Here is an 18,402-nt window from a genome sequence, read left to right as displayed (position 1 = left end):
ATGAACGTCCCTGTGCGTCGTCGTCAAGGCAACGTCACTAGTCCGGGGGCGGCCCAGGGCGGAGAAGGGGGCCTCCCGGTGAAGATGGACAGCCCGGAACGACTAACCCTCCCCACCGGACGGTCCCTGCAGCATAGATGGCCCGGAACTGCTCACCCTTCCTTCCCACCGAGGGGAGGTGAGTAGAAAACTAAAGGGGGGTCTGGATGATGACGAAGGCCGCAGTGGTCTTCAACCTGTGGACCTCCAAATGTTTCAAAACTACAACTCCCAGCATGCCTGGACAGCCATCGGCTGTCCGGGCATCCTGAGAGTTGTAGTTTTGCAACATCTGGAGGTCCGCAGGTTGAAGACCACTGATGAAGGAATTGACAGGCGGTGATGATGATGAGGGTGTTAATGACAGGGGTCTGGATGATGACGGGGGGGATGATGTTTTTCCCACCCTCGGCTTATAGTCGAGCCAATAACTTTTCCTGGGTTTTTGGGGTGAAATTAGGGGCCTCGGCTTATATTCGAGTATATACGAATGGTGAAAATGACAGGCCTCTCATTTTTTTCAATGGGAGAACTTGCACAATTGGTGGCTGACTAAATACTTTTCTGCCCCACTGTATCTAGTCTGGGGTCAGTAAGTACAAGGTTTGTAAATCTACTGTGGTGGGTGGGGGTAGTTGTCGGGTTGGGCTTCACCATGCAAAGGAGGAGAGAAGCAGTTGCTCATAGCAACCAATCAGATTATTCTTATTCAGCACACATCCCGTATACCCGCATATTCGATGTGCATAAAACCTACAGTATCCTAGGCATATGTGATGCGCAGTGTGAAAAGACCCTTAAAAAAAAAAACTGGAACTTGGTTACTATGGGCAACCAGTCAAAATCTGCAGCAAATTCGCACTAAATCTGCAGGGTGTTCACATTGTGTGAATAGACCCTTAGTTACAGATTTTGCACTTCTAGCCTAATATACGTCCTATAAGAACTGCATTACAATATAGCGCCCCCTATAGACATCAGTACAGACATACACCACTAGAGGGCTTCAGCTCACACAGACTACACTAACCAGGACGCCTCTGGGATACGCCCTACGCCTGACGTCACACAGCTAGCTTTGCCATTTCAACAATCTTTATTGACAAAGTCTTAACTGACATCTTCTAAGGCGCATGCGTGCAGCGACACCCGTTGTTTCTCCTTACTCTTTCCACTGATGAAGAAACAAGGGTCTATCGGGGCCGGCGGGGGCGGAGCTACTGACCGGCTCACCAAGCCCAGCTGTTTAATCGTCTGCAGCGCCGTTACCGGGGGTGAGAGGCTGCTAGAGCTGGTCATGTGACCAATGCTGGCTCCCGGATCATGTGATCCGTATCCTGTACTGTTATATACATAGGACCCGTGTTCGGGTTAGATAGGTAGTTAAACTTAGATCAGAGCATGCTGGGAGTTGTAGTTGACAATTGTTTTAGACCAGCGTTATGACTAATAGCCTGTGCCGAAGGATTGAGTGAAAAGGGAACCTGTCCGCAGCTCTGACCCATATATTTGGCTGTGTTCCCCAACCTGTAGCTCTTTGGCAGTCAGGGCATGCTGGGAGTTGTAGTTTTGCAACAGCCAGAGATCAATTGTTTTGGGAACACTGAGGTAGGGGTTAGACCAGTGTTTTCCAACCAGTGTGCCTTTAGCTATAGCAAAACTACAACTCCCAGCATGCCCGGACAGCCTTTGGCTGTCCGGGCATGCTGGGAGTTGTAGTTTTGCATCAGCCGGAGGCACACTAGTTGGGACGTGCTAGGTCACAAGAACTGTAGAGACCTATACAGAATGAATGGAACACGCTGCTGCTTCCTTCCTTCATTCATTCATTCATTCATTCATGGGACACTTGACCTTTCTTCTTGTGATTTTTAGGGGTCCCAGCAGGCACCCCCCCCCCCCCCAGTGATCAGCTAGTTGCCTATGTATCAGGACACTGGCCCTAGTTTTCCCTGGTCCTGTGACTATAACCTATACAAACACTTTACTCTCTAGAATAAGACAAAACTGAGAACTTCTGACTATCCACATGGCATAAAATACAGATTTCTATAGAACACCTTTTTAGACCAGGGGGCGGGGAAACAGCTGGAGGCACACTATGGGTAAAATATGCTGCAAATTCGTTACGTGTGATCCTACCCTTAATCTATCTTACTTAAAGGCTACAGATTATAGTAAAATTGCTCTGGTGCTATGAATAAGGGAATTGCTCCATTGTGTACATGAAGGCCCAGATTTATCAAACTGTGTGAGAGAAAATATAGAGTGATTTTCCCCAAGCAACCAATCACAGCTCAGGTAACTAGCTGAGGTAAAGTGAAAGCTGAGCTGTGATTGGTTCACGTGGGAAAATCTCTCTATTTTTTCTCTCACACAGCTTGATAAATCTGGGCCGAAGTCACTATGGTCTATATTTATCAATCAGCCTGAAACACTAATTGTCTGGTCTTTTTCCAATAACAACCAATCACAGCTCAGCTTTCACTTTACAAGAGCTCGTTAAGGTATGAAAGCTGAGCTGTGATTGGTTGCTGTGGGAAAAACTATATCTTCTCTCTCTTTTTTTAGGTGTCTCTGCGCAATCCTTCTTGCACACCTTCACTCTCGCTAGTTCGGCCTTCAATCTACAAGTCGCTTCTCCTGGGGTGTGTATTATAATATTGTGTTTTTTCTTCTTTTGTTTAAGCCAAAGTAAGGAATATATATTTAAAATAAAGGACATTTATTGCTCCTTATTTCTGTTCCGAGCCTTAGCTCCATAAACTGCACCATTACCATTCACATGTGTTTCCAGCCCTAAAGCGTTCCTGTCATATTCCCCCCCAAAAAAATAAAAATATTATTATAGTTACTCAGTACCTAATCCTGATCATGGACATATAAGGGGAGATTTATCAAAACATAGTTACATAGTTACATAGTTAGTACGGTCGAAAAAAGACATATGTCCATCAAGTTCAACCAGGGAATTAAGGGGTAGGGGTGTGGCGCGATATTGGGGAAGGGATGAGATTTTATATTTCTTCATAAGCATTAATCTTATTTTGTTCCAGGAATGTATCTAATCCTGTTTTAAAGCTGTTAATTGTTCCTGCTGTGACCAGTTCCTGAGGTAGACCGTTCCATAAATTCACAGTCCTCACGGTAAAGAAGGCGTGTCGCCCCTTGAGACTAAACTTTTTCTTCTCCAGACGGAGGGAGTGCCCCCTCGTCCTTTGAGGGGGTTTAACCTGGAACAGTTTTTCTCCATATTTTTTGTATGGGCCATTAATATACTTATATACATTATTTATATACTTATATACGTTTATCATATCCCCCCTTAAACGTCTCTTCTCAAGACTAAACAATTGTAACTCCTTTAATCGCTCCTCATAGCTAAGATGTTCCATGGCCCATATTAGTTTAGTCGCGCGTCTCTGCACCCTTTCCAACTCCGCAGTGTCCCTTTTATGGACAGGTGCCCAAAACTGAACAGCATATTCCAGGTGAGGCAGTACCAATGCTTTATAAAGGGGGAGTATTATGTCCCTGTCCCTTGAGTCCATGCCTCTTTTGATACATGACAATATCCTGCCGGCTTTGGAAGCAGCAGCCTGACATTGCATGCTATTTTGTAGTCTGTGATCTACAAGTACACCCAGATCCTTCTCTACCAGTGACTCTGCCAGTTTAATCCCCCCTAAGACATACGACGCATGCAGGTTATTAGTACCCAGATGCATAACTTTACATTTATCCACATTGAACCTCATTTGCCAAGTGGATGCCCAGACACTTAGTCTATCCAAGTCATCTTGTAACTTATGCACATCCTCTATAGACTGTACCGTGCTACAAAGCTTGGTGTCATCTGCAAAGATAGAAACAGAGCTGTTAATACCATCCTCTATATCATTGATAAATAAATTAAACAACAGCGGGCCCAGTACTGAACCTTGGGGTACACCACTAATTACCGGGGACCAATCAGAGTACGAATCATTGACCACCACTCTCTGGGTACGATCCATGAGCCAGTGTTCAATCCAGTTACAAACTAAAATTTCCAAACCCAAAGACCTTAACTTACCTGTCAGACGTCTATGAGGGACAGCATCAAACGCTTTAGCAAAATCCAGAAACACTATATCCACAGCCATTCCTCTGTCAAGGCTTCTACTCACCTCTTCATAAAAGCAAATTAGATTGGTTTGACAACTTCTATCCTTAGTAAACCCATGCTGGCTATCACTTATAATACTATTATCCCCTATGTATTCCTTTATGTAATCCCTTATAAGTCCTTCAAACAATTTACCCACAATGCAGGTTAAACTTACCGGTCTATAGTTTCCTGGGGAAGACCTAGAGCCCTTTTTGAAGATTGGCACCACATTCGCCTTGCGCCAGTCCCTTGGCACAATACCAGACACCAGAGAATCTCTAAATATCATGAACAGGGGTACAGATATTACTGAACTTACCTCTCTAAGAACTCTTGGGTGTAGTCCATCCGGTCCTGGGGATTTGCTTATATTTATATCACTTAACTTACCTTGTACCATCTCTACATTAAGCCAGTTCAGTACATTACATGATGTGTTACCAGCACTGACCTGGCCAATGTCAGCTCCTTCTTCCATAGTATATACAGAACTAAAGAACCCATTCAGTAGCACCGCCTTCTCTTGATCGCCTGTGACAACCTCCCCATTATCATTATTAAGGGGTCCTACATGCTCTGTCCTTGGTTTTTTTGCATTTATATATCTAAAAAAATATTTAGGATTAGTTTTGCTTTCTTTGGCCACCTGTCTCTCATTTTGAATTTTTGCTGTTTTTATTAAATTTTTACAGATTTTATTAAGCTCCTTGTACTGTTTAAATGTTATAGCTGACCCATCAGATTTGTATTTTTTGAAGGCTATTTTTTTGTTGTTTATTGCTCTTTTAACATCATGTGTCAGCCATGTAGGATTTAGTTTTAATCGTTTATATTTGTTCCCCTTTGGTATATATTTAGCTGTATAGTTATTTAGAGTTGATTTAAAGATGTCCCATTTACCTTCTGTATCAGTATTTGACAACACCTCCCCCCAGTCTATGTCCTGTAGTGCAGCCCTCAGCCCAGGGAAATTTGCCTTTTTAAAGTTATATGTTTTTGCCTTCCCCGCCTGTCTTTGTTTTCTACATTTTAAGTCAAAAGTAACTATATTGTGGTCGCTATTACCAAGGTTTTCCCGCACAGTTACATTACCAACCAGCTCTGCGTTGTTGGAAATGATCAGATCCAACAAGGCATCACTTCTTGTTGGGTCCTCCACAAACTGGCCCATAAAATTATCCTGCAATAAATTTAGGAATTGTCGCCCCTTTGTAGTTTTAGCCAACCCCGGACCCCAATCTATATCTGGATAGTTAAAATCTCCCATTATTACCACTGTACCTGCCCGGGCGGCCCTCTCTATTTGTTTATGAAGCCGAACTTCTATCTCTTCAGTAATATTAGGGGGTCTGTAGATTACACCAAATATTATTTTTTCAGTATTTCCCTCCTTTTGTAATTCTACCCACAATGATTCCACCTCCTCAGAATCATCACACACTATGGCATCGTTCACACTGACTTTCATACCACTTCTTACATACAGACAGACTCCACCACCTTTTCTGTTCATTCTATCCTTGCGAAACAATGTAAACCCCTGCAGATTGACAGCCCAGTCATGCGAGGAGTCCAGCCATGTCTCAGTGACCCCAACTATATCAATATGTTCCTCCAGTATCAAGGCCTCAAGCTCCCCCATTTTATTTGCTAGGCTTCTGGCATTTGTGAACATACACTTTACATTTCCATCCTTTATGTTATTGGGGTTAATGGGATTCAAGGGTGTAAGTTTTATTTTCCTATGAAGCCTATTCCTATTAACTATTCTAACCCCTCCCTCCGCTCCACCCCCAGGTACATTTATAATTCCCACCTCTCTATCTACACTATCTTCCCCCTCTTTGCTGTAGGTTCCCTCCCCCCAAGTCCCTAGTTTAAACACTCCTCCACCCTTCTAGCCATCTTCTCCCCAAGCAAAGCTGCACCCTCCCCATTGAGGTGCAGCCCGTCCCTACGGTAGAGCCGGTAACCGACAGCGAAGTCGGCCCAGTTCTCCATGAACCCAAACCCCTCCTTCCTACACCAGCTTCTGAGCCACTTGTTTACCTCCCTGATCTCCTGCTGCCTCTCTGGTGCGGCTCGTGGTACTGGTAGTATTTCAGAAAAGACTACCTTGGAGGTTCTTGCCTTAAGCTTGCGGCCTAAGTCCCTGAAATCATTTTTAAGGACACTCCACCTACCTCTTACTTTGTCATTGGTGCCAATATGTACCATGACTGCTGGGTCCTCTCCAGCCCCACTCAGCAACCTGTCAACCCGATCCGCGATGTGCCGAACTCGTGCGCCAGGCAGACAACATACTGTTCGGCGATCCCGGTCTTTGTGACAGATTGCCCTGTCTGTCCCCCTAATAATTGAGTCAAAACATGTGCAATGGAAAAGTTGCCCATAGCAACCAATCCGATTGCTTCTTTCATTTCGCAGAGGCCTGGTTTAAAATGAAAGAGGCAATCTGATTGGTTGCTATGGGCAACTGGGCAACTTTTCCACTGGACAGGTTTTGATAAATCTCCCCCACAATAGTTATGTGTCCAGCATAGTGCTGGGCGGTATGACCAAATGTGTGTATCACGGTATTTTTGTAACTTTTGGCAGTTCCACAGTATAGAACGGTATTTCCTCTTGGGTAATAAGAAATGAGAAGGAAGCCTTGATTTACCCCTCAGGCACAATGGAAATCATGGTCAGCAGGCAGGCTGGCTAAGCTTGCTTGTACACAGCCTAAGCTTTCTCTTTCTCTCCAGTTCAGTGTACATGCTGAGCCCTGAAGGGGGGGGGGGGAGACAAATAGTGGCCAATATTTTAGTAGTTTTTCTGGGGTAAGGATTTTTTTTTTTTAGTTAATAAAGGGGTTGACAAATATGTTAGGAATCACATTGGCTATCACATGGATGGAATAAGAGCCAGATAGGCTAGGAACACATCAGTCAGGGAACCATGTATACATTCAGTTTTAATGGGATTAAATTAAATTCATTGCTTTTATAAAACTGAACCGGGATAGGCCAGGAATATTAAATCAGCAGGGGCCATCTCTCAGCACCCCCCACCATTCATCTGTTTACAGGGGCCATAGTGCTTGTAATTGCACTGCAGCCTCTTCTTTGGTTACCAGAGTTTGTACCTGTATCGCCATACGTTTAGTAGCAGCATGCAAGGTACTGCAGCTTTGTCCTATTTATATGAATGGGGCAGTGTGGTTCCATGGACTGTACGGCGATTTAGGTTCACATTGAAGGGACTTTGGGGCTCACACAAGGTCCCTAGCCCACTTAAACAGATGACTGACAAGTGTACCAGGCAATCATACCCCTGGCAATATAGTATTAATGGCCTATGCAGAGGTTAGGCCATTAAATGTATAAGGCCTTTTATAAGATATAAGTGTGTTACATAAGATGGGGCTGTGCAGCTGACTGTGCCATAAATACTTATCTATGATGTTGTTTGTAGGACAAGTAAAATGGTAAAACTGATTCTTACTGGGGTCCCCCTCCATTATCTGTCGTTGTTCTGTGTGCCCATATATGACTGCTTTTTATTTTCTTTCCCAGGGAAAGGCTCTCGATTTTGTTGGTATCAGTGATGTAGACACAAGATGGTTTCAAGATTTCCAACTTAAGCCATATGCCAATCCTGCAAGACTGGAGTCAATAGATGGTGCGATTACATGTCAGAACTCTGTTGGTTAAATGTTTAGTCCTCTCATAGCCCATACCTCTCTGATCTTACTCTAGGGCTGTGTTTTCCAAACAGTGTGCCTCCAGCTGTTGCAAAACTACAACTCTCAAAGGCTAAGGCTGTCCAGGCATGCTGGGAGTCGTAGTTTTGCAGTGATGATATGGAAATGGCCAGACTGGCCAAAATAGTTCACTTTATTTAGAAGTCTGTTATTCTCCTAGAGACATAGATAAGATAGGAAACGTTCAGCTTGGAAATTTTAACTGGCATTCTGCTGAACTGGGCACATGGCGGAATTTCAGAGACAGAAACATCTGCTGTGGAAATCCCAATTTTGGCGTCAGCAGAAACAATGAACAGGTTCATTGTTTTAGCAGATTGCACTTGGAAATGCATTGCTGTCTATTGAGACAGCACAATTTATTCCACACAATTTCTGCAGTGTGAACATAACCTAAGGCTATGTTCAAATATGTGCAGGGTACTGTATGTGTGATATCACCCACCTCGAAGAGCTGCAGACATAGCTGGATATCTGTTTATATCCCTGGAGGTAATGGTGTTTGTTGCCTTTTTGTATTTCTCAGCCAAGTGTCAAGGATACAAAGCTGAGATGCTCCAGTGTCCCAACCTGGCAGGCCTCCTGGCTCTCCCCTACCTCCCAGCACTTTTTGACATGGACTGAACTTCTTGACATTTTAGTTAGTGTCAAAATCTAATGTGCCGAAAAAATGACCAAATCGTAGTCACTAGCTGACTACGATCGAGTCTGCAGCCCTGTAAAAGTTAATGGGTCCTTACGATTTCAGCCGATTACAGCTTCCGAAATCGTATCTGTGCGGTGGACACTCAAATTGTGATGTGAAGCCAGCCTAAGAATAACAGAGTAATGGCACAACACAGTAATTCAAGAAAAGATGCTCCAGAATGATTTCATGTAAAATATGAGCATTTACTAAAAGACAGGTCAGGGAAGGTGACGAAACATCTTAAATCACATCATGTAATAGCCATGTCAGAGCTGAAGCGGCTTCATCCTCATAAGTTGTAGATGACAGATGAATGATGGCATTCTATTTAATTCCTCTTTTGTCCTCTCCAGGATCTCGCTATTATGCACTTTTGATCCCACATTGCCCTGGTGCTATGACAGACTTGGCTAACAGCGGTTATCTGGCCAGAATTTTGCAGCACTTCAAAACAGAAAAAAGTAAGATGGAAACAGAAGAGCAATGGTTGATACGGTGCCGTATGGAGGCAGAATTTATTATGTTTATTGATCTGCACTTTAAGGGTCATTAACAAAGTGAGAAATCAGCAGAGAAATTGCTTCATTGTGGAGACAGGAGCGCTGGGTTTCTGCCAAGCACATACAGGCTAGAGCCACACATAGACTTTTTGTATTGAGATTTTCCTATTTTAAAGGGAACCTGTCTTCACTCCTGCCTAAAATATGAACCATCAGGGTGGTCCTCTGCCTGGCCCACCGTCCTTGATTGACAGATCACTTCCTTTACTCAAACAGGGAGTGATCTATCAATCAATGCTGGTGGGGTGAGAAGCCGCTGGAGACCTCCCCGATGGCTCGTGGTTCAGGCAGTATGAAAGTAATGACCGGTTCCCTTTAAATAGAAGTTAAAGTGTCTGTAGGAATTACTGAAGCATTTCTACTAGAAACAGGTACATTTAATCAGTTGTTATACCTGTGGATCCCTCTTAAAAGATTACCAATATATACTCTTTTCTCGTAGAACCTATATGCGCCATTGGGCATGGGGTGACCGCCCTGTGCTGTGTAACCAATGATGATAAATCCTGGGCCTTTCAGGACTACAGCCTCACAGGGGTGAGTAAAATGCTGTAAAGCTGTTTTAGCTATTGCTTCATGACTGTAGCGTTTACAGCTCCCTATACTATACACCAGTGTTCCCCAACCTGTGACTCCAGCAGTTTCCAAATTAAAAATCCCATAATCCCATGACAGCTTGTGGCTGTCAGGGCCACCTGATGGATGTTACTGTTTTGCATCAGCTGGAGGACAACAGGTTGGGGAACATTGCTCTACACCAATGTTGCTGCCCAACCAGTGTGCATCCATCTGTTGTAAATCTACAACTCCTAGCATGCTCAGACAACCTTTGGCTTGCTGTTAGGTCTGGTTTTGAAACAGCTGGAGGCACTCTGGTTGGGAAAAACTGATCTACACCATACAGACTGAATGATAACTCTTGTGGGAGCTGTAGAGGAAGCCATGTCTGTTGTCAGTATAAGACAGGAACAACTAAATAATAAAAATTCTGCTGAAGGTAGAGTATTAGACGCATAACATCAAATATACTGTTTTTAATGAAAATTCTGAAACTGCACTTTTACCAAATTTAAAAGGAAGAATAAAAAAAGAAAGCTTTTTATCACTCACAAATTGCATACAAGAGAGAAAATATCACAATGCAATACATTATATTTAATAAATACTAACAAAAAAAAGAAATTAGAAAAAGTCCCTCCAACCTGGTCCTTATAGAGTAGGACACAGAACGCTGGCACTGCCAAATACAGCCTCTGAATTCCCTCCCGTTAAAACGTTGTTCAGTTATGTGGCACGGTTTCTTTCAGAACAGGGCATCAGATGGGCTGCCGTCATACAATATCTTACAGTGCTATCAATGATGTTTGGACTGTCTGTGTTTGGCTTATAAAATTTAGTATACAGCATTATGACACTTCTGTTACTTTCTCCCCTCCATCGTGGGTGCATTAAGCCTTCTGTGTATGAACTTGTCCGGCAGACAGATTTTGTCAGCTTGCCGCTTATCCTCGAAGACTTTGCTAAAGACTCTGGAGCAACATTTAGTGGTAAGTAGTACTAGGGGTGTTTTCCAATGCTGATGCCTGTATTCCTGTATACCCCTGTATATCAGGAAATATAGCAAAGCAACAGTCCTACCACTTTACTGCTGCTCTGTGCAGACAGAGAAGTACCTGTATAGGATCTTTATAAGACCCATTTGGTTGTCTATTTTTCTTCTTTTTACTTTTAAAAATAACTTTTTGTCTGCAGTAGTTTGCTTTTCATACATGAGACCCAGGGCTCCATTTTAGCCCGCTTTTAGGCTAAGTCTCCACTTGTTTTTTTTTTTTTTTTGCAAAACGCAAAGAAAAACGCCAATTCTGCCGCATGGCGTTTTTTTGGTCAAAAAACGCTGCGGCCAGATGTTAGCTGTAAGCCAATGAGAAATCGCAAATTTCAAATTCCACTTTGCGTTTTTTCACTTTGGCGTTTTTTAATCCTTTTGGCGTTTTTTCACTTTTTGTGTTTTTTTTCCGCTCTTTGGCATTTAAAAAAAAACGCTGTAGTTCCCTCAAACCGGTGTTTTTTGTCAAAATTGTGACGTTTTGCTCCAATAGAAGTCTATGGGAGTGGGAAAACACCAAGAAAAACGCTATGTGGATTTTAACTTTGGCGTTTTTGCAGGCGGTTTTTAATCTTTTTTGGACTTTAGCGATCCAAAAAAGTGATGTAGATAGCTGTTTTTAATAAAATTTCGTAGGGTACCATTAAAATTTTTTTTTCAAAAATATACAGTAGTGAAGGAAAAAATAGTATCTAACGAAATGTATATTATTGAAAAAAAAAAAAACTATTACTTTTTAAACAGGGATCAATTTATGTGTGCGGGGAAATAAAAATGTAGCCGACAATTATAAAAATGTATTGTGTGTGTGTTTTTCACTTTTTTGCTTTATTTTTTACATTTTTTTTTTTTAGTTAGTACTACTACTCCCAGCATGGAACACACTATTCCATGATGGGAGTAGTACTACCTGTACTAATAGACAGATCGCCCGCTGCGATCTTTCTGTATAATATATAGAAAGCGGTCGACGCTCTTCTATGGTCCCCTGCCTTGACGTATATTTACACTTCTTCATATTTCCTGCAGGGCTGTGATTGGCCAGATGGTTCCAGCCAATCACAGCTCTCTGTGAGAAATAGGAACATGTGTATATATACGGCCGTGCAGGGCACCATAGGAGAGCAGCCGTTGCATCTATACATTATACAGGAGCATCACAGCGGCTGTCAGGAGAGATACCCGCAGTGATCTTTCCATAACTGCAGGTAATACTACTCCCAACATGGAGTACACTCTGCTCCATTCTGGGAGCTGTAGTACCTGCATCAATAGACAGATCGAAGCGGGTGTCAGAAGTTACACTCGCTGCGATCTGTCTATTAATACAGGTACTACAGCTCCCAGCATGGAGCAGAGTGAGCTCCATGTTGGGAGTAGTAGTACCTGCTTAAGGACACATCACAGTGGATGTCACTACTGACACCCTCCGTGATCGTCCTGTCTATAGCAGAGATGGAGCGGCTGTATACATCGCTCGCATCCCTGCTCTGCACTGTACTCCGGGCCGGCCACTCATTCATTCAATATGAATTTCTGTTGACATCAGTGGCCGGAGTATAGTGCAGAGAGGCGAGCGATGTATAGACCCGCTCGCTTCTCTGCTATATTATGGACGATATATGTCTATAGTACAGGTACTATCACTCCCAGCATGGAACAGTCTGTTCCATGCTGGGAGTAGTAGTACTACATAAAAAATGTTAAAAATGTATTACAAAAAAAAGTGAAACACACACTTAAAAAAATAATAAAAATTGGGTTATAAAATATTTACATTGCGTTTAATAAAAATTTTTCCATCACTGCTGCATCCTTTTTTTTTTGGTACCCAGGAAATTTTGGGTACCAAAAAAAAAATGCAAAGGTGCAATTTCCACACAAATGAAAAAAACGCCGGAAAAAACGCAAGAAAAAATGCATGATGACGTCACTTGCACTGGCGATTTTTCAGACGTTTTTTAAATCCCTAAAAACGCAGTGCAAAAAACCAAGTGCAGACTTAGCCTTAGGCTGATGTTTGGGGAGGCTAGATACCTTCATAACCCTTAACACAGAGCTTGGTTAACACAGCCTTGTTACAGTGCTTTGGGGCAGAAATTGCCTTTATAGTGTACATCAATGAAGGTCTTGTCTACCCATTTGTCCGCTCTAGTCCCACCTTCCCTGCAGTAGTTACAGAATTTCATCACTCCCACCCTTTCTATCTAAAGTAGTCGCAGTCATACTTGTCCACTTCCTTTCTTGTGATAGTCACAGCAGTGCCTTGTCCCTCCCGATCACAGCCACTGTATTCATAGCATTGCCTCCCCTCAATGGTCACAGAAGTGCCTTGCCTCTCCCTCCTTCTTTCCCCCAAAATAGTCACAACAGTGCCTTTCCCTCCCATCCACAGTAGTTACTACAGTGTCCCCCTTAGTAATCACCACAATGCCTTGATACTTATTTTCCTCTTACAGTAGTCACCACAATGCCTTGATACTTATTTTCCCCTTACAGTAATCACAGCAATGCCTTGCCCTTCCCCTTTGCCCCACAATAGTAACAACAGTGCATTGCCTCAGTAGTCACCACAGTGTCTTGCCCCTTCCTCCCCAGACTTGTCACAGCAGTAATTCCCCTCAGTAGTCACGACAGCGCTTTGACCGCCCCCCCCCCAATTAGTCACAGCAGTAATTCCTTTCAGTAGTCACCACAGTTGCCTGCCCCTCCCTCCCCCCCGTTTAGTCACAGCATTGATTCCCATCACTAGTCTTCACAGTGGCCTGCCTCTCCCTCCCCCCATACTAGTCACAGCAGTAATTCCCCTCAGTAGTTGCCACAGTGCCTTGACCCTCACCCCCCCCCCCCCCAGACTAGTCACAGCTGTAATTTCCCAAAGTAGTCACCACAGTGCCTTGCCCCCCTACCAGAGTAGTTACAGCAGTCCTCCCACTATAGTCACCACAGTGCCTTGCCCTCCCCTCCCCCCAGACTTGTCACAGCAGTGATTCCCCTCACTAGTCATCACAGTGTCCTGCCCCCCCCCCCAATTAGTCACAGCAGTGATTCCCCTCACTAGTCATCACAGTGTCCTGCCCCCCCCCCCCCAATTAGTCACAGCAGTGATTCCCCTCACTAGTCATCACAGTGGCCTGTCCCCCCCCCCCCCAGGCTGGTCACAGCAGTGATTCCCCTCACTAGTCATCAGTGTCCTGACCCCCCCCCCCCCCAGGCTGGTCACAGCAGTGATTCCTCTTCACTTGTGGTGAGAGCAGGAGCTTGTACGCCCTTTTCCTTCCACTATCCCACAGACTTATCACAGTGGTGCCTCCAATATATTGAGCTTTCACATACTTCTAGAATGTGTATTTGTGAGTAGCCCTTACCCGCCTGTATCAGTCTCCACTAACAGATAGTAATTCAGATCCATTAAGCACTAGCCTTCTAATAGTGGAGTGGAGTTTTTTGTGGGTTTTGGTTCCCGACAGGTATTTTTCCACGTTGTTTACTAATGTTTCTCTACATTTTGCACTGTTCACTAGGTTTTGCTTTTTTCACAACTGCTTTGAGCTGTGTGGTTTTCCAGAGCTCAAATCCACCAAATTTTCGGTGTAAATATTAGTAAATACGTTGGGATTTTTCGAAAATATCAGGGACCCTTTTCCCGGCGGGCACGCTCCTTTTTCGGGTTTTCTAAGTTGGCCAGGTTTTTATTTTATTTATTTATTTTTGGTACCAAATTCTGGCACAGACAACATTTTGTTGCTCAACCCGAAAAAACTGTTCGGTTTACAATAGTAAAATCAGGGCCGTTGTGTTATTATCTGCTGTGTGCTCTCCCTAGTAGAAGTGGACTGTGGCAGACTCGGCTGGCACAGTGAAGCTGCCTACTGTCTATGACAGCCAGCTCTGTACACTTGGTGAAATTACCCAGCAGCTGTTTACAACAGACCAAGGAGGGAAAATACTTCACCTGAGCCCTTTTTCTAGTTCTTAGTGAACTGGTGGCAGGGATTCGCTTCTGTTTTGGGGCTCATCTGAAGACTCTTCTATGTCTATAATGGAAATGGGAAACAATTGCTCTAGTCATTTTTCTTGAGGGGCTGTCAGCTAACTATAAAAGCAAGCTAAAAATATCAAATCATTTTAACACTATAATATTAACACTGAATGTCTTGCGTTCATTTGTCTGTGTTTAGCCAGTGAGCCGGACGCCGTGCACATAGTCTTGGACAGGCATCTGATCACAGGACAGAATGAAAACTCCACAATGGCTGCAGTTCAGAATCTGATCCTGCTCTGCAATGGAAGGTCAGTGCCACGTCTTTATCCTCTCATGTAAAGGCAGAATGGTGTGTTCTTTACCATGTGCAGTGACACTCTTCTATAACACCCAACAAGAAGTCTGTCACTGCCTCATTAACATAAAAACACACAAATCACCGGGCCCAGATTGCATCCATCCCAGGGTTTTGCAGGAATGAAGCACCATGCTAGATAGACCCTAATTCCTTATATTTAAAGATTCTATAATGACAGGTAATGCTCCACATGACTGGCGCTTAGCAGATCTGGTACCAATATTCAAAAGGGGGTCTAAAAGTAAAACTATAGGCCTGTAAGTTTACCCTTGTTGTGGGTAAGATTTTTGAGGGTAATCTGAGACATGCTATTCTGGAACATCTTAAAGGAGTAGTCCGGTGATACAGAATAGGGAATAAGTAGCTGATCGTCAGGGGCCTGACTGCTGGTGCCCCCACGATCTCCAGGACGGGACCCTGGTGATCTCAGTGAGTGCGTGTCTACCGGTAGATGGCATGTGTGCCTGCCATTAATTTCTTTTTGAGGGCCTGAGAGCTTTACTCGGATCTTTTCGGCACTCCCATAGAAATGAATGGAGCGCGTGCCAGCTGCAGCACAAGCTCCTCACAGAGTGCCGAGTCTTGTCCTGGTGATCGCAGGAGGACCCAGTGGTCGGACCCCTCCCCGCAGTCAGCTACTTATCCCCCATCCTGTGGATAGGGGAGAAGTAAATTTTCGCTGGAGATCTCCTTAAATAAAGCTAACTTTCTAACACAGCGCTAACATGGGTTTATGAGGAATCGGTCCTGTCAAACTAATCTGATCAGCTTTTATGAGGAGGTCAGTTATAGATTGGACCAGGGCGAAGAAGTGGATGTTGTGTATCTGGACTTTTCTAAGGCATTTGATACTGTGCCACACAGAAGGTTAGCACAGAAAATTAGGATGCTGGGACTAGGTAAGGATCACAATGTACAAATATATGAATGGACAGTACTGAGATCTTTCTTGTGATCTTTTTATACCTTGGATGAAAAAAGGTTTTATTATCATCACAGACAAGGATTCTTTACTGTAAGAGCAGTAAGACTATAGAACTCTGCTCCACATGATGTTGTGATATCTGACTCAATAAACAAGTTCAAAGGGGGGGCTGCGTGTTTTTCTGGAAAAGTATAATATTATAAGTAATGAATATGCTCTAAGCAAGGGGATCCCACCAAGACCAAATGCACTCTACTATGAGCATTGTGTTGTAGAAGTGTGTGTGTCACTGCGTGTGTGTGTTACTGCTGCGCCACCGCTAAAAGCGGTCAATGTGTCTTCTGCTGGAATTCTGCCGCTACGAGCAGACACACTAGTGTTGAAAGCATTCTCTCTTTCCAATCTATTTTTATGCAATTTGAAGAAAAAAAGAAGCTCCAATCATTATAAGGGTGTGTTCACTCCTGCTGTGAGTTTAAAAGGGGGCGGGCTGTCCGCAGCAGATTTCCACTGTTGAAAATTCGCTGCAGACCCAATTGACTTAAATGGGGCCTGCACTGATTTTCCCCAGCAGAAATTCTGCCGCAGAGAGCCTGCCCCCTTAAAATCTTATCCACTATACTGCTACTTTTAAATGCCATTGACTTTTGCCAAAAAATCTGCAGTGAACACACCACGTGTCCCTACTTTTTAATGTTTGCCAGCAATAATTTAATGGATCTTGTTTCTTCTATATAGGAAATAAATGTGTTCTCTGTGGATGGACCTAAGTGAATCAGCATTCCTCCTGTCCATGTTCCTATGCAGAAGACCCAGGGACACTTATACATGTGCTTTGTGAATGATCGTGAAGAGCACCCAAGATGCCCACCCCTGCCTTGCCATAATGCTTTGATTATCCCATTGCATGAAGGGAGCAGATATAACAGCCAGGGTCCATTATGATGAGGCACATGGGCTATCATGGAAGCACTGAGATCCTGCTATTTGATGGAGCCATTGGCCATGTATTAGGTTACTTTAATATGCTGCACATCGTGAATGGTTTTACTTTGTAAGCTTGAAATCCTTTGGTTCTCTTAATCCCATTTTTGAACCCCACAAGGAGCCATTCAAGTCACTGTGATCGCCTGCAGACCATTTTCTGGGATTTTGTATTTGTAAAGGATATTTTTGTCCATTGTCTGTTTTCAGTAAAATGTCCTGTTCCCCCAGTATGCTTTTTCCTGCACATATCCCAGCTGAGATGACAGCCATCTTTGTCACATGTCCATGAGAATGTTTCTCCGGCGCACACCAGAAAAAGATTTTCTCACAAGCAAAACCACCACAGCTACAACAGTGACACCGAGAACCATGCCGATTACTATTGCTGCGTAGTTTGTAGTGGCTGATGGAAAGAAAAAAAAAATCATATGGTTAGAGAAGTTCTAAGTCAGACTTATGCAGGCTGTACAAATACAATAATTCTCAAAGTAAACATGGCTGCCTTCTTTATAAAACAGCGCCACGGAAGTATCAGTTCAATTAAATTTTTTTTCTGTGCTTTTATATTAACAGTCTATACTTGGGATAGGCCAACAACATCAGATCTGGAATGAGGTTGTCCAGCTCCAGGCACCATCACCGATAGGCTATCACTACCTTATGTAGTGGCTGTGCCCAGTAGGTATAGTCCCATTCATGTGAAAAGGCTGGAGCAGGACTGGGTGGGGGGGGGGGGGGGTGGGAGAGTACATGTGTCCATGAATTCTCACTGTTCTCATGCAGTGGTGGTACTTTGATGTTTTTCACTTAATTCAATCCATGCATTTGATGTACTGTATATGTAATGTCAGAAGGTGAGATCTCTCCATACACAGCAGGTACCAGCCGGTCATTGGATGGAATTGGAGATGATAGTGATTTTTGGCATCTATGCAATCCCTTTGTCACCCATTTTTCCCTCTGAACACAATAGCAGGGTGCTAAGCAGTTAAGAGGGTAGCCATGAGTTTAGCCATGAGTTTATAACATACCAACTTCCTTAGGGGAGAGTGATAGTAAAGAAAATATACTATAGACAGGAAAAAGCACAAGACAGAGCTTCCATTGCATGGTACGTTTGATCTATGGGTGTTTAAGGTGAGTAGTATAGAATTGCCACTCACCTTATGGGGTTGTATTGGGCATACAACAACCTTAGTAGCTTTATGGCATTTTTGGGTAGCAATGCAGCCGTCCGGATATTTTGAGGGGGACTTCCTCCACACTCGATTGGTAAATTCTCGGGGAAAAAAAGCTGGAAAAATAATTCCGAGTAATCGGCGCCAACCGTCAGAGAAACTTCAGGGTAGATTGGTACAT

General features: G+C 43.6%; 1 protein-coding gene across 2 annotated transcripts; it reads left to right on the top strand.

Moving 5' to 3' along the window:
• The first annotated feature begins 59 nt into the window (after positions 1 to 59).
• GATD1 (glutamine amidotransferase class 1 domain containing 1) lies at positions 60 to 17,570 on the top strand. 2 transcript variants are annotated; one of them, XM_056527025.1, is made up of 8 exons: positions 60 to 178; positions 2,611 to 2,687; positions 7,747 to 7,852; positions 8,976 to 9,083; positions 9,625 to 9,719; positions 10,636 to 10,729; positions 14,970 to 15,081; positions 16,795 to 17,570. In XM_056527025.1, the coding sequence occupies exons 1-8, from the start codon at positions 85 to 87 to the stop codon at positions 16,799 to 16,801; spliced, it is 693 nt and encodes a 230-aa protein (XP_056383000.1). In that variant the 5' UTR covers positions 60 to 84; the 3' UTR covers positions 16,802 to 17,570. The 2 variants fall into 2 exon arrangements, with proteins under 2 accessions (XP_056383000.1, XP_056382999.1); XM_056527024.1 differs by lacking the exon at positions 60 to 178 and adding an exon at positions 1,146 to 1,313 and having other exon boundaries at positions 16,795 to 17,567.
• The last annotated feature ends 832 nt before the right edge of the window (positions 17,571 to 18,402 follow it).

This window comes from Hyla sarda, chromosome 6 (genome assembly GCF_029499605.1).
Source record: "Hyla sarda isolate aHylSar1 chromosome 6, aHylSar1.hap1, whole genome shotgun sequence".
Taxonomy (NCBI): domain Eukaryota; kingdom Metazoa; phylum Chordata; class Amphibia; order Anura; family Hylidae; genus Hyla; species Hyla sarda.
Note: the sequence above shows the minus strand (reverse complement) of the source record. Positions and strands in the feature narration are given on the sequence as shown.

Coding starts and splice junctions, on each gene's coding strand:
- GATD1 (XM_056527024.1), top strand. CDS start 1,217: ATGAAGAAACAAGGGTCTATCGGGGCCGGCGGGGGCGGAGCTACTGAC. Junction 2,688..7,746: donor TACAAGTCGCTTCTCCTGGG/GTGTGTATTATA, acceptor TTTCTTTCCCAG/GGAAAGGCTCTCGATTTTGT. Junction 9,084..9,624: donor GCACTTCAAAACAGAAAAAA/GTAAGATGGAAA, acceptor CTTTTCTCGTAG/AACCTATATGCGCCATTGGG.